Source organism: Podarcis bocagei, assembly GCF_964188305.1.
Source record: "Podarcis bocagei genome assembly, chromosome: 15".
In the NCBI taxonomy this organism is placed as follows: domain Eukaryota; kingdom Metazoa; phylum Chordata; class Lepidosauria; order Squamata; family Lacertidae; genus Podarcis; species Podarcis bocagei.
The window spans coordinates 21677744-21704319 of NC_138141.1; the positions used below are offsets into that span (position 1 = coordinate 21677744).

The 26576-nt window shown below is 47.1% G+C and overlaps 3 protein-coding genes across 7 annotated transcripts in view; 1 reads left to right on the forward strand and 2 right to left on the reverse strand.

Annotated features, from left to right (window-relative positions):
• Nucleotides 1-12378, forward strand: part of CBL (Cbl proto-oncogene) — a 48758-nt gene extending 36380 nt beyond the window's left edge. Inside the window, exons 10-16 of the mRNA XM_081172498.1 lie at nt 1016-1147; nt 1555-1932; nt 3357-3451; nt 4365-4520; nt 5800-5903; nt 6259-6441; nt 8227-12378. Coding sequence (XP_081028624.1) covers nt 1016-1147; nt 1555-1932; nt 3357-3451; nt 4365-4520; nt 5800-5903; nt 6259-6441; nt 8227-8510 — 1332 coding nt within the window. The 3' untranslated portion in view covers nt 8511-12378. The remainder of the gene's footprint in view (nt 1-1015; nt 1148-1554; nt 1933-3356; nt 3452-4364; nt 4521-5799; nt 5904-6258; nt 6442-8226) is intronic.
• Nucleotides 12379-13901: 1523 nt separating this feature from the next.
• MCAM (melanoma cell adhesion molecule) overlaps nt 13902-26576 on the reverse strand; it is a 57238-nt gene continuing 44563 nt past the window's right edge. For 4 of the 5 annotated variants that reach the window (XM_081172541.1, XM_081172544.1, XM_081172545.1 and 1 more), the window contains 4 exons: nt 26029-26061; nt 17183-17324; nt 15902-16019; nt 13902-15027 (listed from right to left, as the gene is read on the reverse strand). In XM_081172541.1, the coding sequence (XP_081028667.1) occupies nt 14998-15027; nt 15902-16019; nt 17183-17324; nt 26029-26061 (323 nt within the window). In that variant the 3' untranslated portion in view covers nt 13902-14997. The remainder of the gene's footprint in view (nt 15028-15901; nt 16020-17182; nt 17325-26028; nt 26062-26576) is intronic. The other variant, XM_081172542.1, reaches the window with a different exon arrangement.
• On the reverse strand, nt 17331-26015 carry LOC308574679 (uncharacterized protein). The gene is made up of 4 exons (XM_081172805.1): nt 23740-26015; nt 22043-22111; nt 20317-20385; nt 17331-18478 (listed from the first exon to the last, which is right to left on the reverse strand). Exons 1-4 carry the CDS (start codon nt 23774-23776, stop codon nt 18339-18341), a joined length of 315 nt encoding a protein of 104 aa, XP_081028931.1. The 5' UTR covers nt 23777-26015; the 3' UTR covers nt 17331-18338.

Consider the following 26576-nt stretch of genomic DNA (forward strand, 5'->3'; position numbering starts at 1 on the left):
TTTGAGAACGGAGCCATTCGAGTTCTGAGGTACCACTGTAATAGGAATAGTTTGTCTTCTTCCTTTTAGCAGCCTTTTGCATTGCTCTGTTTTGTAATTCCATGGTTCTCCCAAGCCCGGTGATTCTCTTGCACATGGATCAAGCTGCTTTTGGCTGTAAATGGAGAAGGTGCTTCTTAACCTTGGCCTACCTTAAAGCAATTTTATAATTGCATATAGACTTCTGGCATTTGGTTTGACTTGTATGTGAACCATGTTGTTCCTTGTTTTGAGCACATATTCATGGCAAGAGACCATTTACACAAGTATTTCCTATTTCTGTGTCAGCTGGGCCTGTGCTCATGATGAAAGAGCACGCCATCTAGTGGCTAAATAAAAAAATAAATAGCCAGGTTGAAAATCCAGTGCCTGTTGTTTGGTTGTTTAATTTCTATACCACTTAATATATTGAAAGCCTCTCTAAGCAGTGTACAGGAAACCGAGGCAACCACAGATGAATAAAATATTACAAAAATGCACGGTTACAAATAAAAATGTTACGCTGATGCAACGTTACCAATATATAAGAATCTGCACAAATTCATTTTCCTTCTGACACACCTCCCACTCAGCTTCCAGGTTCTCACCCAGGGTCCAAGCAAACTCTCAGCTCACCCCCCCAAAAAAATAATAATCCCACAATGAGAAGAGTTCCTGGAAACAGTGGACATCACCCTTGCCTCTCACTCTACAGTAGATGTGCTTTTCATGGGCAGCCCAAGGTGGGCATGCAGTGTGGTGTGCAGACTTGTTGGTGACAAGTCTATATTCAGAGCATGTTCCTTTAGAAATGAAGTATCAGGGCTGTGGGGAAAATTCGGCGTATCTCTATATGCCCAGCACTGTGTTCAAGGTAAATTGCTAGCTCACAGCCTCAGGCAGTGGGAACTTTGTTATTCACACACACACACACACACACACACACACACACACACACCAACACCTTTAACCAGGGCTTCCTTTGAAATATTTGCAGGTAGAACGCCCTCCTTCTCCATTTTCAATGGCTCCTCAGGCATCGCTCCCCCCAGTACCTCCCCGATTAGACCTTCTGCAGCAACGAGTGTCCAATCCATCAGGAGCTTCTAGTCCAGGGACCACCTGTAAGGTACAAACTCCACCTGTCTTCTTTTGTAGTGGTGAAAGTAGGAATGACACCTTCCTCTTTCCGAATGGGGTAATCTTCCTTTTATCCGAGGAGATCTGTGTGGAAGCTGTCTCGTGTGTTTCATTATTTTGCTATCTGGACCATCTCTTCCTTGGGTGCAAACCAGGGTACGCATTGGCTTGCCATCTTGACTGGCGTTTGACACTCCTGGCCACCGTACTGATGGATATCGTGTTACTCAGCACAACCATTTAGTGGTGCTTGCCCTCGGGACATGTCTCAGTTTCTTGTTACCCTGCAGTTGCTACTGGGATCAAGTTTTTGTGGGACACCAGGATTCTGATTGCAAGCTTAGACTTCACTTGCCAGCTTTTCCCATCTTACTTACTGGTCTTTGTTTCTCCTAGGCTGCACCCGGCTCCCTCCACAAGGACAAACCTTTGCCGATCCCTCCGACGCATCGAGATCTCCCCCCTCCACCACCTCCGGACAGGCCGCATTCCCTTGGGCCCGAGAGTCGGTCTCAGAGGCGGCCTCTGCCCTGCACTCCAGGAGATTGTCCTACCAGGGACAAGTTACCCCCTGTGCCTTGTAACCGCCAGGGGGACCTCTGGTCGTTGCGGCCGATTCCGAAAGCTCCAGCTGTAGCCCTAAGCCCCAACGAGCCTTGGGCAAATCGGGAGTTGACGAACCGGCACTCGCTTCCATTCTCGCTGCCTTCTCAGATGGATTCCAGAGCTGACACTCACAGGCTCGGGAGCACTCTCAGCCTGGACACCCCGGCAGTAAGTGCATCTCAGGCCAGCGGCTGTGTTCGTTTTGCACATTCACACGCCCTGCATGGAAAATTGCTGCACTTTATTATTCAGACGCGGGTGGCGCTGTGGTCTAAACCACAGAGCCTAGGGCTTGCCGATTGGAAGGTCGGCAGTTCGAATCCCTGCAATCCTGCTCCCATTGCTTGGTCCCTGCTCCTGCCCACCTAGCAGTTCAAAAGCATGTCAAAGTGCAAGTAGATAAATAGGTACTGCTCCAGTGGGAAGGTAAACGGCATTTCCGTGCACTGCTCTGGTTCACCAGAAGTGGCTTTGTCATGCTGGCCACATGACCCGGAAGCTGTCTGCGGACAAACGCCGGCTCCCTCGGCCTATAGAGTGAGATGAGCGCACAACCCCAGAGTCGACCACGACTGGACCTAATGGTCAGGGGTTCCTTTACCTTTATTATTCATTAAGTGTTAGATAAAAAATTTTGGAGGAGGGAATCCAGCTCCTTCCCGCTGACCCTGACCTAGTGAGATCTCACAGAACAATGTTTGCCTGTGAGTTGGTTCATAAACTTAGCTGGAACTCCTCTGGAGGGTGTGTGGGGGTGTGTGAATCAGTATCAGTTTTATGCCTTCCCGACCATGTGTGCAGCATAACCAGCAGAGATGTAGGCTGTAGACCCTGACATCTCTGGGATCTTATCTCACCTTCCTCATTCTGTGCATGAATCGAAAGGGGCGGGGTTGCACAAATGGTGCGTGTATTTGGCTTGGAATTCTCAGGTCTCCTGTGTTAGGTGAATGTGTGCAAGTGTCTGTGGTCTCTCACCCCACCTAGACACAGAGAAGGCCTAGAATGAACTGGACTGTAGCATTACATATTAAACCGAACAGTTAACATGGAAAAACTCCTGTAATGCCAGTTGCAGTTGAGTTCTTTGAGTGGGCTAGGAAGCAGTGTGAAGAGTACTTGTCCACTGAAACCACAGGTACACACACCCAACAATGACAACTTGGGTCGTTGGAGGCACTACACAAGAGCAATATTTTAGCCACTAAGCCAACAGTTTCTGGTTTGTCCAGAACATCCCTACTGGACTCAGGGAACTGTTTTTTTATAATCTCACTGAACCAGCTTCCTAACACTGTATGCTTTACCCATAATAGCAAGCAGCCCATAATAGCAAGCAAGGAAAAAAAGCTTGGGGGTTTTTTTACCCCTTGCCCTGCTTGCTAGGTCATATTTTTTTCAAGCAAGTTTCCAGACAGTAGCTGTTTCGAAATTGCAAAGCAAGTCTTTCTGACATATGGCCCTTTAGATTGGGTAACAAGCAACTCCTAGGAATTCCTTCTTACCATGAAAAGGTAAACGTGGGCTTCGTGGGGATGTCTCCCTTTTCTTTCAGACCATCTGCCAGTGCTGGTATTTGATTTGTCTTGCAGAATCAACCTGGCGGGGTCCCAACTGGCTCAGACAGTGAACATTCTAAAATAAAACCTTCTTCTTCTGCCAACGCCATCTACTCTCTTGCTGTAAGGTATGCTCTGGAGCGGGGGCTTCGCCGACAGAAATTTCCTTGAATTGCAGCCAGTGTACAATTGATGTATACCAAGAGTCATCAGTGGGTGCATTTCTGAGATGGATTACTGTACAGTCATACCTCGTGTTGCGTCCGCTTCCTGTTGTGTCTTTTCGCGTTATGTCCCGAAGCAACCCAGAAGTACTGGAACAGGTTACTTCCGGGTTTCGCCGCTCATGCATGTGCAGAAGCGCCAAATCAGACACAGCGCTTCAAGTTGCGGGCATTTCACGTTACGGACGGGCTTCTGGAATGGATCCCGTCCGTAACACGAGGTACCACTGTATTGTATATGAATGCAGACCTCCAGGCTTGTTAGTTTCAGCATGTGGATTCTCTTGCATTTGTCACTTACGGTGCTCCTTAGAGGGGTAGGGGGTGGAAATATAAACTAAATAAAATAAAGTGCAGGAACTATGGAATAGATCAGATATTTTACATTAATCTGGCTGAATTGGAGGTTTTAAAGTTTTTTTATGTTACTCTGTTTATGTTTTTGAGTTATTTCAATCCCAAAAATCAGTCAAAATGTCCTGAGGACTCCCAGAGTTGTAAATTTATAAACCCGTCTGGAGAGTGGTTAGAGCATTGCAACCCTAAAAGAGTATAAGAAATCAGCTTATTGAAACTGACCCTCCTTCCGCGTTTACCCACGAGGCTCTGAGGCCTCTGCTACCTGACAGATACCACCATGGCACACCTTGAACCGCCCCGTGTGACACACAACATGGCACAGTGTTGCATTCCTAGAATTTGATTTTTGAGCTGGAAGTCCCTTGTTTGACACTTTGTTCTCAGAGAGCTGATTGCTGCTATTTTGTCCTCGTTAGATGTCACTGTTGACTGTGAACCTTCTCGCTCTCTCCTCTAGACCGTTGCTTGTGCCAAAGCTACCGCCTGGAGAGCACTCGGAGAATGATGAAGACACAGAGTACATGTCACCCTCGTCCTTGCCTCTTGTGCCCCCTGGCTCTGCTGTACAAAAACCAGAGGCCAAATTGCCCTTGGAAATGAGTCAAAGCTCACGGTGAGGAGGCCCATTCAGGGCAGTATAAGGGCTCCTCCACAATGGCTGGATTATTTACTTGCTTGCCATTGGGTTTATTTATTTTCCCTTTTCTAGATTCCAAAGGCTCTGAGTAAGTTGTGATACTTAAAAGCAACTACTGATAAATTACGGATTTATATCAATACTCCATTTGAGTCCCACCTTGAAAGTTTTGGCATAGCCTTTGAAAGACAGCCCATCACCCAAAAGTTTCTTCGTTATGTCCCTTGATTTATGTAGTATTGCCATCTGCAGCTGAGTTGCTTTGCATCTGGGTGTGGCTTCCTTTTGAATGTGCCCAAACAGCTGCTGCAGAGTGAGATTCATAAAATATTTTGAGGCAGCTGTCAGCCCCTCCTCAAAAGGACGCATCCTTCGTTTGCCTCGCTTAAAAATCTTGAGATGCTTTTGGGAAGTTATAAATACAAAAGGATATTAAAGATGTATTATGCTAAAAAAAAAAAGAAAAAGCTCTGACTTAGTTTTGTATGGCAAATGTTTGAAATTCAGTTTTGAATACGACCAAAACAGAGACTTGCCCTGCTAGGGTGATCTAGATCCTTTGGGATGGGGGGAACCTCTGGTCCTCCAGAAGGACGAGACTCCCAACTATCAAGAGTGATGGCAGTCCACAGGTTCTGAAGCTTATTCTGGTGTGGCAAATGCTTGCTCTCCTCACCTCATTTTGTCACTTACTTTTTTAAAGGGTGTGTTGCATTTGTATCTAATGTACAGTCGTACCTTGGATCCCGAACGCCTTGCGAGTTGAACGTTTTGGCTCCCAAACGCCGCAGACCTGGAAGTGAGTGTTCTGGTTTGCAAACGTTCTTCGGAACCCAAACGTCCGATGCAGCTTCCGATTGGCTGCAAGAGCTTCCTGTAGCCAATCGGAAGCCACGCCTTGGTTTCCAAATGTTTTGGAAGTTGAACGGACTTCCGGAACGGATTCCGTTGACTTCCGAGGTACCACTGTATTGATTTTCCATTTCCCCAAAACAACTCAACACGATACACAAAGTTTCTGTGTAGTAGTAGAAAAATACAGAATGGGGCCTTGGTGTAGAAATGTATTTGAAAATATGGTGGTGAGTGATGCTTCAAGGTTTGCGCAATGTGGGGGACAAATGGAGCACAGTTTTGCTAGGTGGTTGGCAGTATGTACCCAGATATGTTCTGGGTGCTGATGGCCCTGTCCTCCTGCAGGATCCAGCCGAGTTCCTGAAGCCAATGCCCTTTCTTTTTCTTCTTCTCTGCTCAGAATGTTGGACTGTGACCAGGAAATGGACGGGTGCACCTATGAAGCAATGTTCAACATCCACTCCCAGGCAGCTCCTTCTGGCTCTGAGGCTACCAATATTCCTGGTAAGTTCCCAGAGGAGAAACATCACGATTCAACCAGGAGAAATACCACAGACGAGTCCTCTCACTTTCACCGATGGGATTTTTGCTTTACGTAAGGAAATCAGGGTGTCAGTAAAAGAGAGCCTAATATAAAATAAAAAGGTGGATGGTGTTTCGCAGCCTGTGACACTGGGACAAGTTTTGCTTCCCTTCTGTTCGTTGCACTTTCTGATGTTTGTACAACATCCTCTGTTTTGGATTTTGGCTGTGGAGTGTCTCCCTTTGAAATGTTTCCACTCGGACGAGGTCTGCCGGAACTGGGGCTGGAGCCAAAGGTGTCTTCCTTGTTTTATAGTTTCTTGCTTCTTCTTTTAAGATGGAGGGGATGTAGCCGCTGCCAATGCCAGCAACGGCCCCGAGGAGTCAGAGAACGAGGAAGATGGTTATGACGTGCCCAGGCCAGCCCTCCCGTTGACTCTGGCTCGCCGCACCCTCTCAGATATCTCCAATGCAACCTCTGCCTTCAGCCGGACCTCTCTGGATGGGGAAATCTTATCAGGTTCGTTGGTTTCATATGGTGTTTCTGTGCTGCCCAACAACAAAAGTTCTTTGGGTGTTTTAAAGCATCAATCAAATAATAAAGTACAAATTTGAGACCACAATACAAAAAGAAAGCATAAAGGTTTAGAAGCAGAACATATAATCAATACAGGCAACTCCCCATTTACGCATGTTCAAGGCACATGCGACCACACACACACATCGCCATGAACCTGGAAGTGGCACAAAAAGGGGCAGAAATGATGTCTAGCAATCCCACAAACTTTTGCACCAACCTTTGAGGCCTGTGAGGCATTGGAGTTTGAGCAAGGAGGTTTGGAGGAAGCATGTGCCGTGGAGTTTGGTGGATGTTTTGTGGTGGTTGTTTATTATTATTTATTTTATTTTGATTGATTGAATTTATATACCGCCCTCTACCCTGAGGTCTCAGGGCGGTTTTTTTTAATGGGGTTTTTCAAGGGCTTACAGAGGTTTGGAGGGCATTTGCAGGCTTTTTCAGTAGTGTTCCCAGTATATGTGACTTCACTTAAATGCGTGGTGCCTTGGAACGTAACCCCCTGCGTAAATGGGGAGCTTTCTATATAAGCAGTGGAAGATTTTTAACTACATTTTTTAAAATGCAAAAGCCTCCCCCCACTCAAGACTTAAAGAGATGAATAAAATGCCTGGAATAATAATAAATAATGATGATAATGATGATGATGTTGTTTTATATTCATTTATACCCTGCCCATCTGGCTGGGTTTCCCCAGCCACAGATAGGTGCCAGGTAAGCCTTTGTGCGGAAAGCATTCCACCAGCAGGCTGGCATCAGGGCACCCTTTCCATTTTGCTGCATGGTAGGTCTTACAGGCCAGCCCTGAATTCCCCTCTTGCGCAATTCCATGGCTCGTGCACAGTGTTGGGCAAGAGCATCTGCTGTGGTTGACAAGCTGCGCTCCACCTGTTGCCAAGGGAATCTTTTGCACTAGATTTTGATGCTGCAAACCCGCCGGTCCCACATCCCAACTTGTGAGAGAGCCGATCCGTAGCCCTTTGTGCTCTGGAGTGAGCTCCGAGAGGGACTTGCGCATACTTTTCCTCTCTTTGTTTGTAAGAGAGGCTAGGAACTTGGCAGGCAATGCGGTTTTGAGGCGTTCCTTTTCTTGCGCTTTCTCAAGCACTTCTCAGAATGCCTGCAGCACGAAGGCTACTTCTGCTTAACATCAGCACGCCAGATATGATGCAACCTAAACCACAAAGTTTGCCATTTCTCAACCTCCCCGGGGTGATAAGAGAGGATTAATAGTCAATTTCAGCTGTTGAGGATAACTATTGCGTTGATGCAAGTAGCACCAAATTTAATTGAGTTTTGATTCCAGGTAAAATATGTGGCTGTTCTTCTAAGCAATTGACTAAAGTGGTGTATCTCGCTTTGGCTGATGAAGTTAGCGTTTCGCCTGTTTTTACTCTTTAGGTTGTACGTAAATAAAATAGTGCTTTATTGTGTATTAATGCTCCTGAACAAGGGAGACCAGGTTATAAATAAACAAATTGGCTATCTGGGTGTTCAAGCTGCTGAATATCTGAAATCTGTGAATCTTTCTGCATACAAGGTTGCAATTATGTTCCGGTTAACCATAGGATTTAATGGTGAAGAGTTAGGTCTTGTGAAAGAGAATTTCGGCTGCAGATTCCCAGATGTTCAAAGAGCATAAAGCTGAGGCTGTGTGACCTTTAAAAAGTACCTGTCCTCCTGCCCCTGCCCCCCGCTCCCCAAATCATATAGTTCTTTCTCTTCCAGGTTTGTCTGATGGCTCCCAGGTCCCAGAGCGGCCTCCGAAGCCCTTGCCCCGGAGGATAAACTCTGAACGCAAAGCAGGCAGCTGCCTGCAAGCTGGTGGAGCAGGGCCGGCCCCTACTCCCTCCCCGCAGCTCTCCAGCGAGATCGAGAACCTCATGAGCCAAGGCTACTCATATCAGGACATCCAGAAAGCCCTCGTCATTGCCCATAACAATATCGACATGGCCAAAAATATTCTGCGGGAGTTTGTCTCCGTCTCCTCCCCCGCTCACCTAGCCACATAGCACACATCCCTTTGGCCCTGCCTGGGACACCCCTGCGCATCCAACCTGCCTGGGCAGTCTCCTGCCCAGCTTCTACCTAGAGGAGGCAACGGGCTCCGCGAGAGACTTCCTGCGAAGGCAGGCTTGCCTCGACAGAGAGTAATCGGTCATCAGGGTTTCATGCGATTCCAGGTTTCCAAGCAAAAGGAACGAAACGGAGCAGATAGGTGCGTCCTCTCCAGTCTGTGTGTCTTTTGGAGTCCCTCCCCTCTTGGCCCCTCCCTCCCGCACGTCCTCGTTGGAGGGGGCGGTTGTGTCGCTTTGGAAAGACCTCTTGGTTCCTGTGCTGGTGGACAAGGGGGCGGGAGCGGAAGGGCGTTTGCCGGGGTGTCTTGTGTCGTGCTGTGAATTAAAAGGGGATGCCAGTCTGTCGAATGGCGTCTCCACCTTTCTTGTGGCGTGCCCTCCTGTGGTTCAGGGTACTGAATCGGGGCCTCTTTGCTGCTGTATGTTTTGGCTCAGGCTTTTTAGACCACCTGCTACCGGGTACAGATTCTCAACTAAGGAAGTGGTTTTGGTAGCTTCCTTCTGCTACAACACCCTCCCTCTCTCCCCCCACAACTCCCCCAAATGTTCTCCTTGTTCCCTTTCTACATCTCCAGTCATTTCTGGCTCCTCCTCGGTCTGAGTCAGGCTTCTCCTGTTGCCAGCATTAACCTGACGCACACTGGATTTTAAGGCATTGGAGATGCAAGACTTCTCACCTGTGCTCGGGCTGCTGCGATGATTAGATGTAGCTGCACCCCCCAGCTCCAAGCGTTCTGTGCTATCCTGCTTTTACGTAATCGAGGCTGTTGAGGACTGGAGCAGCTGCCCTTTAACACACCCAGAGCTGCTGCTTGGTAAACGTGGCATGTCATCTTCGTAGCATCTACAAGTCCCGTGGCCATCGGATCCATTATTTCCTTTCACTTCCTGTGGATGAGAGTTAACTGTGCTGGATTACTTATTCATGGATGTGGGCACCTGCATCCAGCATCTGTGGAAATAATTTTTGACCAGCTCAGCAGTCAAAATGCAACAATTCCCTGCAGGGCTTTTGTGAAAGGGGGTGATTCCCCAACCCCCGCCTCCTTTGCTCTGCTTGTTGCATTTTTCTTTTTAAAGTTCGGGATCTTTTGACAAACAAGTCGAAAGAAACGGTAACGGGAGGGGAGGAAAAGAAGAGTGTGGCTTCTGAATGTTGCTCTTGTTTGGGCAGGCTAATGGAGGTTTAGAAAGATGAATTTGGACCTTGACGGCCACCGTCTGGCTGATGGACAGCAGGCAACCTGAATTTAGAGGACACCTTCCCTCTTCCATCCTCTTCCTCAAGCCTTCACTACAGTCTCCCCAATTACAGCATTAGTCATGTGAAAATTTATATCTCAAAACAAGTTGCATGTTTGGTTTTCCCTGCAGTTGCCCTGTTTAAATAGGCCTGGTTCCTCTGCCCCAGATAAGGATACTAAGACTTTCCCCCCAGAAGAGGGGGAGGGCATAGAAAGAGGCTGCTTGTGTTTCTCTCTAAATGGGCAGCCTTGCTTGTCCACGAGCGCTTGGATCCCTGGGGAATAACTGCAGAGGACGTCAGAGATGGCACCAGGTTGTGCAGGTACCGTGGATGCACCTAGCTGGCACTTTGTTGTCAGCAGTGCTGTTTGAATGACACACTATGAAGATTTGAAGACTGGCAGGAGTTTGCTGTTGCCTGCAGTGGTCCAAAAGCAGATTTTTTGACCTGGCAGCTGTGGCCCTTCTCTTGCTGCCCAGAGAAAGAGTTGTCAGTTGCCAACACCTCACAGAGGCTTCAGAAGCCCCCTCCATACATGGGACGGGCAGTGGCAATGTCGGTCTGATCTTGCTGCTTTCATGTGAAACACTGTGAAGATGAGGAGGTCTCGGCTAGAGTGCATTTTGAATAACTTGATAGCATTTAGGAGCAAGTGAGCAGAGGGCCTTTGCAACAACTGCAGAGCTGAGTTGTGGCCAGGCAGTTTAGGAACCAAGGGGGCTGTGCAATTTCAGAGTGTGAAATGTTGGAGCAACCACTGGACGCTCCTCTTGGCTATTTCTTCCCACATCCGGGCCACGAACTCCACATCAGTTTTGGAGACTAGTTTGGTGAGGACTAGCTCTTTGCAAAGCTGATTTCCTAGTCCGCCGGAGAAGCTGTTGGCATAGCACTGGAAACTCGGTGGCAGTCAGCCTTAATCTCCACCTTTGTGCAAAGCGGCAGCACCAACTTGCCTTTGCCGATGGGCCTCTGCAGATGCTCTCCACGCCCTGAGCAGGGCCATCCTCGTTTCGGGACGCCTTTTGCCTGACAGGAACACTCCACATACTATAGCTGACTGGACTTTACTGCATGTCTCCTTTTTGTCCACTTCTTGTGTCTTACATTTACATGAGAACTTTTAAAGTGGCTCTTTCTCCTCGAACCACATGAATGTCTTTGTTTGCAAGCACAAGGGAGGCAGAGCGAAAAATGCCTCCCGGGGTGTGTTCCCTGCTGCTTTTAAAAAATTTTACCTTATTATGTTTCCCCCCCGTGTCTCTTAATCTTTAAAAAAAAAGAAAAAAAGGTTGACTTATTTTACTTAAAGCCAAATGTATAGTGCCTTTTGATGGGGGAAATGCTCTATCTCCAATCTTGCATCTGAAGAAGAGACAGATTTAAAACTTGACCAGGGAAATCCATGGAGCTGCTCCTTGGAAGGAGAAAGCTGTCGCCCCAAAGCTAACATAGTGGTGTGTTTGTTTTTGTGTGTGTGTTGTTCAGCCTGAACAGGTTTTCTCTACCTTAGTCCTTAGTGTTGGGGAGTTGTTCGTATTGCTGGCTGCCCTAAGCTTGAAGGCAGTAATAGCGCAACTCTGATGCAGGATTTTGACACAACCAGTGTGGGTCACCCAAAATATCCCAAATTGTCGCCTCCCGCCCCCGTCCTTTTTCTTTTTAAAAACAAATGAGGCTTAAGACTGGAAGCAAAATACAGCTGTACCTCCAGGCACATGTGCCAAGTTTCCTGTCAACTTCCGAACCTCTCTGTGTGCGGGGATGGAGTGCAATCTTCTGGGATCTTCTGTTGAGGCTCCAGTCGATTCCCCCACATAGTTTTGCAAGGAGTTTCCTGTGGATTTTGCCCTGAAGTATTAAATGTCCAGTGCCTGTTCAATTTGCAGCGTCCGTTTTGCAAATGCTGCCTCCCCCATCTTAGAGCTGCATATGCATTTGGGGTATGGGTGTGCAGCTTTACGAATGTCACTTCTAGTAGCCAATTTCGGAGCAGTGCGACTTGCCATCGGCGGCCCTGTTAGCTCACTGATCTACAACCGCTGCTCTCGTGACTAAAACTGCAAGGCGGGGGTGGGTGGGGGGGGGTTAGGAAAGCTGAAATGCTTAATGGATAAATTACCTTTGAGTGGGAGAGAGAGGTTATTAGTAGCTTTATTTCTCCTGAAGGTTGAGAACCAATTTTAATATCAGTGTTAAAAAATAAATGAATTCAGATTTTCACTGACTATTTTAAAAGTTATAATAATGTCATTAATATAAAAAATATATTAGCAGTATTTAATCCTTTCAGAACTGTAAAGAATAAGAACAGAGGGTAAATATTCTTACAGAGTAGCTGAGCTTTAAGGTTCATTTGGTCTAAAGTCCTCATTTTGTTCTGCAAAATGCATTGTTAATGTTTTTAGAGGTTATACTAATGTTATTTATTTTTTATTTTTCATTCTTGTAAGCTGCCCACGAAAGAGCTTGTGGAGGATTTAGGGTATTTCATGTGTGTCAGTAAAATAAAAAAACAAAGTTTTATTTTTAAATAAATTTCTTTGTTGTAGCATATTGCTTCTGTTGTGTCATTTGCAACTCCAGCGAAATTGGGCCTCTTATCCTAGTAAGTTTTACGTGTACTCAAACTTCACAAAAGTGTAGACTCTGGTTGTCTCCCTGGAACTGATGCTCCTTGCTTAGGATCTCTGCTCACATTCCATCCAAGTCAGAGCTCTACTTCTAGGTGTGGGTTGTATGATTTGGTATATTTTAAGTGCTCAAAAAAATATTATCATGTGGTTTGGAAACCTGTGATCCCCCAGATGATGTTGGACAATGACTCCCATCCTGTTGGGAATCATAGAATTGTAGAGTTGGAAGGGACCCTGAGAGTAATCTAGTCTACCCCCTTGCAAGTTTAACAGCATATGAAGTACTGCAGAAATGAGGACTAAACTCCGGCATTCTAGTGACCTTTGCCTTTTCTGTAAGCTGGCACCCTTAAGTCAGTGAAAGATAAGGCTTTCATTGGGACAGTGTTTGTGGGCAGGACCCAATGCCTTCTGCAATTTTTCCTATGCCCCCACCAGCATGAGAGGATTACAATTCCTTCCCTTGCCCACAGAACCTGGTTTCACTTACGATTGTGACAGAACTCCCACCCACCTATACAGAAATGCCAGGCAAACATTGCTTACATTGATAGAAGTGGAGAGGGGAAGATGTATGTTTAAACTGAACTAATGTTCAGCAAGAATTTTTAGACACAATACGTCATGTTACCTGCTAATCCATGCTGTGTGAATCAGGTTTTTTAAACCTTCAAGTGCTTTACAGTGATTGATATTTTCTCCTTGCCATGTATTCCATTCATTAGGAAAGAGCCAATGCGTGAAGATTTAGCTTTTTATTTTTCATATACATATATATATATATATAAACCCTGCAACTCAGACACTCTTAAATTTACACACATCAACAAAAATATATAACAAAAGCATTTTTGTTTGTTTGTTTGCTAATTTTATAGCTTACACGGAAAGCGCAACACCCTTTTCTTCCCCCCGTTTTTGGTTGATGAGTTTGCACTTTTTAACCACTCGGAAAACAAAGAGTGTCTAAAGGAAAACCTTAACTGTTTTACCCAGTTTGTGTTGAAAGCTGTTCACTTCTGAGAGGCTTTGAGGGGAATGGAAAACTGAACTCTGCAGGAAGTAATTCCGTACGGAAGCAGCTAGCTACAGTATTTCTGTCTGGTGTCCATTTAGAATTCTGGGGTGTGGACAGAGAAGCAGAAAGCTTTTCTTAGGCACTGGACCAGCATGGTGAAGTACGGCATCCTGTAATACTTCCTGGCATGTTTAAGGACGAAGAGCGTTGTCATCAGCACCTGCTTTGAAGGCTGCATGACAATCTCATTTTGGTACAGGCACCAGCTTCCTTCACATTCTCCGTGTGTCACTGGCTGCTGCTGCTATCAGAGCAGAGCAATTAAAGATGAATTCCAACGCACTCGATCTGTTAGCACAAGAATTTACACTTCTCTCTTCCTTGCCCCCTGCTCTGGAGGGTTGAGAAAACAGATTTTTTTTGGGGGGGGGGGACCACCAGGGAGGAAGCATAAATCCTTGTGCTAACAGAGCAGGTTCCTTGGTGCTACACTGAAATAAAACCCAAAATAATTGTAGAAAACTACCTCATGTGCTTAACATCCTATTTTAGTGCCTTGTTTCTCCTCCTGTGGCCTAAGGAGAGGCAGGACTTCCAAAGACTGGCAAGTGTGTCATCTGCAGCAAGGTAACCCAGAATCTCTGTGGAAGGGGTATTTTTTTGGGGGGGGGGAGAGGAGGGACAATAACCTACGTTCTCGGGTAAAAACAAGTGTGACTATACAGTGTTTGTACAAAAAAGAGACTTTATTCCTATCATAACATCTGAAGTGCAGAGAGAACCACCTCTCTGTACAGTTATCCTTTATATTAAATTGGAAGTAAGCAGCACTGACTTCAATGAAACTGAGTCCCTGGTGAGTGTCCTTAAGACTTCTTACCTCCATTCCCACCCCATCCTCTGCCGTTTTGAGGGCTAGGGCTTCTGAAGCGCAGCTGATTCCTTCAGCACCTTGCTGCGAAGAACAGCAACAGTTCAAGGAACAGCTGAGGCAACTCTGGCTTTCCACAAGTATTCTACATGCCAGATGGAGCCAAATCCATCACACACTCACCATTCTCCAATCCTGTCTAAAAGGTAAGATTTTAAAGTTTTCTTCTCCAATTTACCAAGTCTCAATTAAAAAAAAAAAATCTTCAACCAATTCAGCTCAGCAAGCGCTTGGCTGTTATATTTTTTCTTTTACAAACTGACTGAAGCCCCATACAATTATGGTAGACTATATGTTCCTCTACCTGCCCCCGCTCAAAAACCCCTCCTTAACATGGATCCTCTAAAGGGAGTCATTTTTAAACTAAGACTCCCCTTTTTTTGGTCTGAAAACTGCTGATTTGCTTCAGCTGCTTTGTCCTTCAAAAACCTGAGGGTGAGGTTGCAAAGTATTATTTGCTGTGGAGCCATCTTGTGCCTTATTTGCTGCTGCTGTGCGTCTGAAAGACTATGACCGGGGGAGCAAGAGGGGTGGAGGCATCGAGAAGGAACAGGAGACATCTTCGAAGGGGCACAGCTGTCTCAGCTTTCTCAGTTCCTCAAATCGATGTATTTCTCTCCCTTTTTAAAGCAGCAAAAGAAAAAGAGAGTTACATTGCGATTATGGCCCAGTAAAATACAAGCACACCCACTTCTGTTGTCCCGCGGTGTGAGATAGCCGAGGTAAGATGATGGCAGCCGTTTTGAATGAGATTGCTTGACTGGCTTGGAGGCACAGTAAAAAATTAAAAAGCACATGCAGGAACATTTTTCTGTATTGAAATAGAGAAGCTCCTCCGGCTAGACTGCAGGAGAGAGGCAGGAAAAGCCCTCCCATAGGTGGTTGCTAGAGAAAAGCTGAGGGGAAGAGTGAATGGGGCTGCATGCACACTGTCCACATGGAGCACAAAAAGCTGCCAAACGCAGGGAGCAGCAGGGGCTAAAGTTGCTGGATCAGGGAGACCTAAGGGGAGGGGCAGAGGGGCATCTGCTGACACTAAGAAACCCACTTTTGGCCCATGCTAAAAGGTATGGGGGAAAGGCAAGAGCTGTACCCCTTATGCACAGAGACAGGCTCTTCCTGCTTGGACATCTCAGCAGTGGAAAATGCTAAGCTTCCCCTGTTCAGTTCACTATCAGTTTATGAAGCAGCGGTGGGCTTCCTAATGTAACCGCAGCACATTCAGGAGTGGGACGGGGGGGGGGGGAAGGGGGCAGAAGGGCATAGCAGCTGGGCCAATCTACACCATGGGTTACAACCCCCCCCCCAACATCATTTTTTCCTCCTTAAAAAAAAGAATGGATAGCACGGGCCGACAGCCATTTGTGCAACCCAAGAAGGTGGATTTGGGGAAGGATGACACATTGCATCAAAAACAACGCATACACCATATCTGGGTCCTCTGAACCATCGTGTCTGCTAGCCGCCGCTGCTAGTCATGGCGAACTGGCCTACCTGGTCACCTGCCGATCTCTTCTCGCCGTTGGCGCCCTGCAGGAGCCCCGCCTCTTCAGGAAGTTTATCTGACTTAACTTCAACTACAATCTCATCCTTATGCGCTTCGGGCTTTGTGCTAGGGAGGAGGGAGGGTAACAGTGTTGAGACGCATCCCTGCGGAGTGGGTGGGCTGCAGGCTGGGACAGAACAGCAGTTCCTGGGGGGCTCATCATTCAGCTCCTCTGGGTCCAGCAGAGGCTTGAGCTAGGCAAGTGCTTCAAGGGAGTGGAAGGGAACCCCATCACAGACCTTGTCCCCGCTGGAGTCTCTAGCCAGCTTTGGAGCCACTTATAAAGCTTGCAAGGGACGCGGGTGGCGCTGTGGGTTAAACCACAGAGCCTAGGACTTGCCGATCAGAAAGTCGGCGGTTTGAATCCCCGCAACGGTCCCTGCTCCTGCCAACCTAGCAGTTTGAAAGCATGTCAAAGTGCAAGTAGATAAATAGGTACCATTCCGGCGGGAAGGTAAACGGCATTTCCCTGCACTGCTCTGGTTCGCCAGAAGCGGCTTAGTCATGCTGGCCACATGACTCAGAAGCTGTACGCCGGCTCCCTCAGCCAATAAAGCGAGATGAGCGCCGCAACCCCAGAGTCGGCCACAACTGGACCTAATGGTCAGAGGTCCCTTTACCTTTACAAAGCTTACCTTTATAAGAAGAAGAAGAAGAGTTTGGATTTGATATCCCGCCTTTCACTCCCTTTAAGGAGTCTCAAAGCGGCTAACATTCTCCTTTCCCTTCCACCCCCACAACAAACACTCTGTGAGGTGAGTGGGGCTGAGAGACTTCAAAGAAGTGTGACTGGCCCAAGGTCACCCAGCAGCTGCAGGTGGAGGAACGGAGACGCGAACCCGGTTCCCCAGATTACGTGACTACCGCTCTTAACCAAAGCACTATTTGACCAGTGACTTGGGTGGGACAGAAGTCAGAAAGGCGTAATCTCATGGCCAAGGGCAAATGTCTTCTGCCTGCAACCATCACCGATCAAGCTTTGTGTGTCAGAGGAGCTGCTTCCCCCTAAGGCTTGCTGAGTAGCAAATGACATTGCAAAGGACCTAGTGGGCAACAGCAGTTCAAGGTCCACCCCACTTCCTCCCTCCCATGGGATCAGAAGAAGCGCGCTGCTTGGTGCAAGGAGACTGGGAGGGGGCCGGAAGGGAAGAAGCGTGGTCTCTGGTAGATGGATGAGAGGGAAGGAGGGAGGCACCCAAAAGGCTGCAAAGAAAGCTGTGTATGCTTACATCTCTTGTTTGCCTGAGCGGCCACAGGTGAGCTTCCCTTTCTTGTGCAGGAAGTACAAGACGGCGCCCAGGACAGCAATCGCCAGGATGCAGATGACGACGGCCACAATGATCACACCTTTGCTCTCCTGTGCTGTCTGCTCTGCTCGGGGAGGGGGGGGGTGGAGGAGGAAAGAAAATCCAAACAGAATCACCCTTCTTGCAGCCACAAAGCAGCTTTCAATATTTCCCTGGCTTCCTCCCAAAGTGTAGCTTGAACCAGGACTGAGCCCTTGCAGGTTGAAATAGAGATGGGTCTCTCTGAGCATGGGCAGAGGGCCACGAAGGCACAATTCGTGCAGGCATCACTTCACTGTTCTGTGAAGAAGATTACGGCACTGCTGCTATTTCCGCTCACCGCTTTGGAAGGACTGCCATTGGGAGGAAGAGAGAGAAAAGGCATTTCTGGGCAGATCTAAAGCAAGGACCTGCTCAAATGCAAAGGCCACCCAAGCAGTTGCTGGAGGGTTCTGGCAGCAGATGTTTTGGGACTACAATTCCCATCATCCCTGATTGCTGGTCAGGCTAGCTGCTGGGAATCTGTTGGGAGTCCAAAACGGTTGAAGGGCACCAAATTGGGGAAGTCTCCAATACATCTCAGAAGGAGATGGAGGGAGTGGAAGGCTCCTGGATCTTATGGCAAGACTGCCACTCCTTCCTTGCAAAGCTATGTCCCATAATGCTTCATGGCAAGGCTCCGTATGTTGCTGTTTCTGGAAACACAGAGGAACAGCACAACACGGAACTCTAATTCAGCTTGCTTCTTTTTTTAAAGGAAAAGAAAGCAGGTTCCTAGTCTTCTTGGCAATTAGCCAACACCTGCTCCAACCTCAGGAACTGACTTAGATTCCCAGAGGGGCAGGAGGGCAGCTGACTTACAGCTCCTGAAGACTAGCAAAGAAAGAAACAAATAAAACAATCATGCACATTGACGCAGCTTCTCTTCCCCCGCCGGTAGCATAAAACTTAATTTTTGGTTGTGTTTTTCAAAGCGCGCACAGCCCTGGCTACTGTCTCTGAGTCTGGAGTCAAGAAGACCAGCCAGCAAAATGCTAACAGGCGGCAAGAGCAAGCATTGGTCCGATTGGCTGAGGAAGCCCCTCAGGATTAGGCCCCCCTAACCAATGAGAGAGGCGGCTAGAGCGGAAGTAGAAAGGATACCTTCCTCAGCCCTTCCAGGAGTTTGGGAAGTTGATGTCTGGTTGTACCCAAACTCGGAAGTTTCGTTCCCTGGCAAGGTGGCGTTGGAAAAGTCATCTGGGCAGCGGCAGGTGGAGAATGTAGGCAAATGTTAACATTTAGTGCTAAGGAGGCTGGGAAGCTCTTGGCTTCCAAAGGAGAGGATGGCTCACATGCCCCCTACCCATCTCCCCCTGGCTGGAGCGGCAGGTGTTAAAATGAGTCCATACAAATGTTCTGTGCCAAGACCCATTTTCATTGAACAAAAAAAAGGTATTCAGTTCCCCAGTCCAGTAAGCAAATTACTCCCCCGCCACCTCAAAAAAGTTAACAGTAGGACAAGCTGATCAATGAAGTTTTAAATCTAGGAATCATCAAACTGATCTACTGACTAAAGTTATTGTATTGACTTACTCAAACACACACCCCACCTTAGATTACAGGGTAGATTACAACATCAGAAAACATAACAATGGGCAATCAGTATAAACAAAAACTGCTAAAACATCTAAAATCTGTATCAACAATCTCCACTACAATAGGCAATGAATTCACACATTGAGCAACGTCTAGATTTCAAAAGAAAAATTATATACATGTTTACATATTAAATTACACATATGTTATTGTACTTTCACTATATAGAGCAAGAGTATAGCCTAAAATAAACAAAAATGAGATATAGTACCTGGATCCATGGGAGGTCCATTTGATAAAAGGACACAAACGTCAGTTTTTCAGGGTTATGCCAAACATTTCCCCTCTACAGCATCCCACTTCTGTAGTGACCAGTCAGCTACAACCCGCCCCGACCCCTGCCAAAGCAGGACAGGGCTGGATTCCCCAAGAAGAGAACGTCAGCCAGAAACCATCACGGCCACCACGCCCTGCCCCACAGCACACCCCCTCCTTGAATCCCCAAAGCATCCCCTGATATTCTCTCCAAGTTCAGTTTCAGCAAAGGCCAAGCCCTGCAAATTGGAAGGAAAAGTTTGGCTCTGAGCACGTGCAGAGGGCTATGCAAGCAACTTCCGCACCAGCCTGAGTTCTGACTTATCTCATTTTGGAGCAGAGAGAGAGAGGGAAATTTAAGCACAGCTGCCCAGCTAAACTGCTACCAGTGTGCTCCTCCAATATTTCCTTTGCTGCCTACAGGCTGCTGTGGAAGAACTGCAACTGTTTTTGAGAGAAAGAGAGACACAAAGAGGGGGCTTTCCTCAGGGGCCCAACGGAGGCCTGCTTAAATGCAAAAGCAACTCGAGTAGCAGCTGAACAGGTGGTAACGGAAACGACTTTCAGATGCAGAATAAGAAATAACACAATATCACGGAAGGTGCTGGAGGGGGGCGGCGGCTCCTGGTTGCTGTAGCAAAGCTGATTTTTCCTCCCTGCCCCATCTCCCAACAGAGCTACCCCATAATGTATGACATTGAGGAGGGGGGGCAGGATTGGAATGATGTGCTACACGCAGGGCTGTGCATCATCTGAGATTTCCTGGAAGCGCAGAAAAGCTGCAGGGCACAGAAATCCAATTCGGCTCCTGTTGCTTTAGAAAAGCAACTCTCTAGCCCTTCAAGACTAGGCATTTTGTGAGAGCATCTGGTTGCTGAAACCTCAGCTGAATGAGATTGCCGGGGTGGAAGGGCAGAATCAAGCACATTCACAGATCAACGTTCCTCTTCCTGTAAAAAAAACCACATTCCACTTTTTGTTGCTGCTTTTCAAAGTGTTCACGTAGCTCTGGCGTTTCCCTGTGAGTTTGACCAGTCTGCATAAATGGTAACAGTCAGCGAGAGCATGCGTCTGTCCAATTGGTGGATGGGGACCGGCCCTTGGGGTTGCCCCACACCAGTGGGAGAAGCTGCTTCAGCAGCGGAAGAAAAATATACCTTTCAGCAGGTGACTTCCCAACATACCTTCTGCTGTCTGGTTGTACCCAAACCATGAGGTTTCGTTCCCTGGCAAGGTGGGGGTGAGAAAGTCCTCTGGAGAGCAGCGTAAGGGGAAGGGAGGCAGTGTTAATGTCCAGCACAGAGGACTGTGGGACTCCTGTCATTTGCCGGATCATGCTGGGCTTCTCACCCGGAAGACAATTTCTTGCCCTACCCCCTAAGGCAGGCGTGAAAGAGTCTATAGGCAATATAGCACACAAACGTTCCTAGCCAGGGCTCTGCTTTTAGTATGAACCTCTTGCAGGATGTTGGAATGGAGGGTTAATAAACCCATGAGGCTGGTGGAAGCATCTCAATTATGCGAGTGACGTTTTACCAATGCAGCAATTAAAAGCCATTCTAATTGAAAAACAATTCCTCAGCTCAGTTGAAAAATCAATTAAATAGCACTGAAGCTAATGAAGCTTTCAGTCTAAGAATTGTGAGTTTTTAGCAAATCAGCAATTCATAAGCACTAGAGACAAATACTAAAGGCCAAAAATGCATTTAAACTGATATGAAGTACGGTAGTCTGACAGACATAAACAAACAAACAACGGTTTTGCAGGTAATGCCAAACATACCTCATCTATGCCAATCCATTCCCAGAGTGGTAAGCCAGACACAACAGCCGCACACCTTGCCTCCTGCTTTTAAATGAAATGTGTGGAGCACATGGGAACTGGCTGGGCTCTCCAAGCCCCAAAGACAAAAATAGCAAGCAGGACGCATATGTACATACACAGCCCCCCCGACTCAATATATAGTCACCTTTCTCATATCCAGAAATCAGCTCTCAATATTTATCTGGCTTCCTCCCAAAGCTTAGCCTGAACCAGGGCTGAGCCCTGCAGGTTGAAATAAAGATGGGCCTCTGAGCATGGGCAGAGCGTCATGAATTGCCACACAGGCCTTAATTCTGGTATTTTGTGTATTTTGTAAAGAAAATTACCCTACCATCATTGCATTGCTGCCTGTTTCTGCTTGCCCACAGAGACCAATTCAGAAGAACTGCTGCTGCCTTTGGGAGGAAGAGAGAGAGAGAGAGAAGACTTTTCTGAACAGGACTAGCAAGGACCTTCTCAAAGGGAACCCAAGCAGCAAGAGCTTTCGGGGGCATCAAGGAAACAGTGCAGTATCGGAGAAGATGCTGGAGAGAGGATGGGGAGAGTCTCCTGGACTTTGTCAAAACGTGTTCTCTCTCTCCCTGGCCTACAGAAAGGCTACCCCACAAAACAATTCACTGGATATGCTCCTATCAGGACAAGGTGTTGCCTTCAATATCCTGGAAGCACAGAAAAGCAACAGAACATGGAAATCCAATCCAGCTCCTGTTTCTACTGAAAAGCAGGTTCTTAGCCCTCAAGACTGTGGGCATTCTGTGTCAGCAACTGACCAAGGCCTGCTGGAACCTCAGGAGCTGAATGGGATGGCCAGGAATGCAGCCTCAAAAGGAATTATCATGCACATTCACAGGGCATTTTCTTCTCCTTGCAAAAAAACACATCCCACTTTTTGTTGCATTTCAAAGAGCTCACATAGCTCTGATGTTTGCCTTCGGGTTTGGCCAGTCTGCATAAATGCTAAGAGGCATGCGTCTGTCCAATTGGTGGATGGGGACCGCCCCTAGGGGTTGTCCTACACCAATGGGAGAAGCTGCTTCAGCAGCAGAAGAAAAATATACCTTTCAGCAGGTGACTTCCCAACATACCTTCTGCTGTCTGGTTGTACCCAAACCCTGAGGTTTCATTCCCTGGCAAGGTGGGGGTGAGAAAGTCCTCTGGAGAGCAGCGTAAGGGGAAGGGAGGCAGTGTTAATGTCCAGCGCAAAGGACTGTGGGACTCCTGTCACTTGGCGATCATGATGGGCTTCTCACCAGGAGGATAATGGATTGCCTGCCTGCTATGGCAGGCATGAAAAAGTCTATGTGCAGAGGTATACATATCTTCCTAGCCAAGGCTCTGCTTTTGGTATGAACCTAAATGCAGGCATTGGAATGGAGGGTTAATAAACCCAAGAGGCTGGTGGCAGCATCTCAATTAAGATGTTTTAATATGGCAATTAAAAGCCATTTTAATTTAAAAGCCATTCCTCAGCATATTTGGAAAAATCAATTAAACTGCACCGAAACTTGTTTAATGAAGTTTTCAGTCTAGGAATTGTGAGATTTTAGCAGATCAACAACTCATAAGCACTTGAGACCAACACTTAAGGCTAAAATGCATTTAAAGTGATACAAAATACAGGAATCCAACAGACAAGAAGAGCAAGTCTTTCAGGGCCATGCCAAACATACCTCATCTGCTGCAGTGGTAAGCCAGATACAACAGCCACACACCTTGCCTCCTGCTTTTAAACGAAAAGGTGTGGAGCAAACAGGAACAGGCTGGGCTCTCCAAGTCCAAAGACGAGAACAGCAAACAACGCACACAAACACCCCCCACCCCACCCCTCCCACTCGCAATATATAATAGCCTTTCTTGTATCCAGAAAACAGCTCTCAATATTTCGCATGCTTCCTCCCAAAGCTTGAACCAGGGCTGAGCCCTGCAGGCTGAAATAAAGATGGGCCTCTGAGCATGGGCAGAGTGCCATGAAGGCAATTTCCACACAGGCCTTAATTCTGGTATGTTTGAGGTGTGCGTTTTGTAAAGAAAATTACGCCACCATGATAGAATTGATGACCGGTTTCTGCTTGCCCACAGAGACCACCTCAGAAGAACTGTTGCCGCCATTGGGAGGAAGACAGAGAAAGAGAAGGCCTTTCTGGCAAGGACCTTCTCAAAGCGAAAAGGCACCCAAGCAGTTGCTGGAGGGATTGGGTAGCAAGAGCTTTCAGAGGCATCGTGGAAAAAGTGTCAAGATGCTGGAGGGAGGATGGGGAGAGGCTCCCGGACTTTGTCACAAAGTGCTCTCTCCCTCCCTGCCTTCAGAAATTGTTACCCCAAAAAACACAATTCACTGGATATGGGGGGGGCGCTAAACATGCTGCTATCTGGACTAAGTGTCACCTGCTATTTCCTGGAAGCACAGAAAAGCCAGAGAACATGGAAAACAAATTCAAGTCCTGTTCCTTTTTCTTTTTTTTAAGCAGGTGCCTAGGCCTCTTGCCCTTGATACAAGAGAATGTGTGGCGAATACCTACTGAAATTTCAGGAAATGAATCCAATTGCCAGAGGGGAAGGGAAGGGAGGGAGGGAGGTAGAACTATGCACATTTCTAGCTTTTCTTTATCCTGGCACAAAATTGTGCTTGCTTTTTAAAGCACATACCTGTACATGATCTGAACTCAGAAGACCAGCCTAACAGGCAACAGCATGCATTGATCCGATTGGTTGGGGAGGATTCTCAGAGTGCCACTCTGCAACCAATGGGAGAGGCTGCCCTAGCTGAATTATAAACAGATACCTTTTTGTGTGTCATTCCCAGCGGTACCTTGCTGCATTGCTGCAGGAGTTTGGGGAGTGGGTGTCTGGTTGTACCCAAACTCTGAAGTTTCATTTTCTGGCAAGGTGGGGGTAGAAAAACCATCTGGAGAGCAGCGGGCGGAGAATGTAGGTAATGTTAACAATTTAGCACTAAGGGATTGTGAGAAGCTCTTGGCTTCCAAAGGAGACGATGGCTTAAATGACCCATTGGAGGCTCACTCGTTAAATTAGATCAGCAGCATTTCGACGATTCATCAATTTAAAACAAATTTCACGTAACTAAAAAGGTGCCGCCCTCAATAACGCAGTCAGAAGCATTTTTCCCATTAATCTTATTGATTGAAACTGTGCATGAAGAAGTTCTGGATTTAAAAAGGAAAAAAATGGAAACTATATATATATAAATTAGGCATATTTTCTTGCTCTTCAAATATAGACAACAACAGTATGTACTAAAATGACACAAGAAGTAAGTTATAGTACCTGTTTACATGGAGGTTCTATTTAATAAAAAGACGAACATTTACAATCTACAGCATCCCTTTCCCAAATTGGTTAACCAGAAGCATCTCCCGCTGCCACATACCTCTCAAAGCCCCAAGAAACAGAATGGCAGGCAGGCAGAAACCAAACCCAATCCCCAAATTCTCTTCTCTCCAAGATTAGGAGAGGATACAAATTGTAAGACTTCCTTGCTTAAGAAAAGAAAAAGTAGACCTCTTTAAAAGATTTTGCTAGAGATAAAGACAATGAATGTTATGACAGACTGCTACTATTTGCAATTTCCAGAAACGATGGAATATATTTTTGTTTCAATACATTTTTCCAACTGGATGGGTGGTTGTTTTCATTGTTCTAAAACTGATCTTTACTGGGGTTTTGTGTTTTTTAAAAAACCTATTTTAGTTGTTTTTATGACTGCAAATCATTTTGGGCTTATGTGAAAGGCAGTTCATAAATTAATAAAACAATAATAATCTTTTTAAGGAGTTCAGGGCCCTAAGGTGCAAAGGTTGGCATCCGGTACAGTCTCCCTCAGGCCTTCAGAGGGTGGTGACCAAATATTATCACCCCTCTCCTGACATCCAGCATAACCTTCTGCAAGGGCAAAGGGAGCCGAGCAGATAGGCACTCCTCTTCCTCTCCTCTCACATTTGATGTATTTTACTTACTCAAAACGGATCCTACCTTTCTTCTAGGATAGAACAAATGAGATGGTGGCAGCACTACATGGGGTTCTCAAGCAAATTGCCCGTCCAGACACCAACCAGGCTCATCTTTGCTGGGTTTCAGAAAGTCCATTCACCTCTCTTGGTGCAGCAGCTTGGGGCCCCGACGGTGGAATTCAAACGTCAGTGCCCTTCCTGATAGGCGGTGAGGGCATAAGCCCCCACCACCTATCAGGAGCCGGATCCTAGCCTGCACCCTGTATTGGCAAATGGGAATGCAGGCTGGGACGTGGGCTGTGCCAGGGGCAGAGCTAATGGAGCTGGCGGTGGGCTTCCCTCAGATCCGCCCCCCTGCCGATTTAAGCAGCCCACACTTGGGACACAGCCCATTTGCTCCTGCGCCGGGTTTCCCCATCCCACTCACCCACGGTTTAGGCTGATAGGCAATGACTTAGCTGTGGCTACCGTTCTTTATGGGGCCGGGTAGGAATTTGCCCACTGGGATAATTGGCTCTTACCCGATGGTTTTGCCTACCTCATAGCAATTCGTCACAACTGGTTGGGCATTGGGACAATCCCTTGTTTTGGACGGAGGGGAGGTTGTAGTCCCTGCCTGCCCCTCCAAATGCTGGGGAATGCTGTTAAAGGGATTCGGAGGGAGTGACCATGTCTACATGCCCAGAGGCGCCAGGGCCAAAGGCACTCCCCCACAGCAGTCCCTGCGGGGGTCACACTATTGGATGTAAGTTTTGGAACCCCCGCCTGGACTGACCACGCGTCACTCCCACCAGGCGGGCCAGAAGTATTTAGATTGCCCCATGCCCAAATCAAACCTCTTTCATCTGTATTCAATAAAGTTGTGGCCTGTTTTTCCCCAAAACCCCAGTCTCATTGGTCTCTTATTTATATGGTTTGGGGTATGGGAATTCAGATGCCTGGTCCTGCAAGCAGCCCTCCTTGTTCACCTTCAGGACACTCACACCCTCCCCAGCTTCCTCCTTCCTGCAAAGCCCAAGTCATCTTCTGTGGGTTAGTTCCCAGAACATTGACAGCACATTCATGTCCGTTTGACAGTCGTAAATGCTCAGTAAGGGGCTTACCAGTCTTGGCATTGGGAGTTCCTCCTTCTTGCCCTGAAGAAAGAAAAGAAAGAGGAATAAATACAAGCTGGAAGTGGACTGCTTCGTCACAGGTTGCCTGCCTTGCTGTGTAAGGAAATGGGGTGGGGCTGACACAGCCACTGGCTTCATCTGAAACAGACGAAGAGAGAATTCAGCATGGTGTACAGTGGTACCTCGGGTTAAGTACATAATTTGTTCCGGAGGTCTGAAACTGTTCTTAACCCAAAGCACCACTTTAGCTAATGGGGCCTCCCGCTGCCACCGGAGCACGATTTCTGTTCTCATCCTGAAGCAAAGCTCTTAACCCGAGGTATTATTTCTGGGTTAGTGGAGCCTGTAACCTGAAGCGTACGTAACCTGAAGTGTATGTAACCCGAGGTACCACTGTATAGGAGTTTCAGGGTGTTGTTGTCGGAAGATGCAAGTCCACACCCCCTCTCAAGATTCCCATTTACACCAGGTCATGGGAAATAACCACAGCCTCTCACTGAACAGCGATAGTCACATAAAATGACACTCAGTGTAGA

What these genes read in the sequence shown, in the direction of transcription:
- LOC308574679 (XM_081172805.1), bottom strand. Translation starts at nt 23,776, where the DNA reads ATGCAGCAAGGTACCGCTGGGAATGACACACAAAAAG. An exon ending in TGGGAATGACACACAAAAAG is followed by an intron (nt 22,112 to 23,739) that starts GTATCTGTTTAT and finishes GCTGCTCTCCAG; the next exon opens with AGGACTTTCTCACCCCCACC. An exon ending in GTACAACCAGACAGCAGAAG is followed by an intron (nt 20,386 to 22,042) that starts GTATGTTGGGAA and finishes GCTGCTCTCCAG; the next exon opens with AGGACTTTCTCACCCCCACC.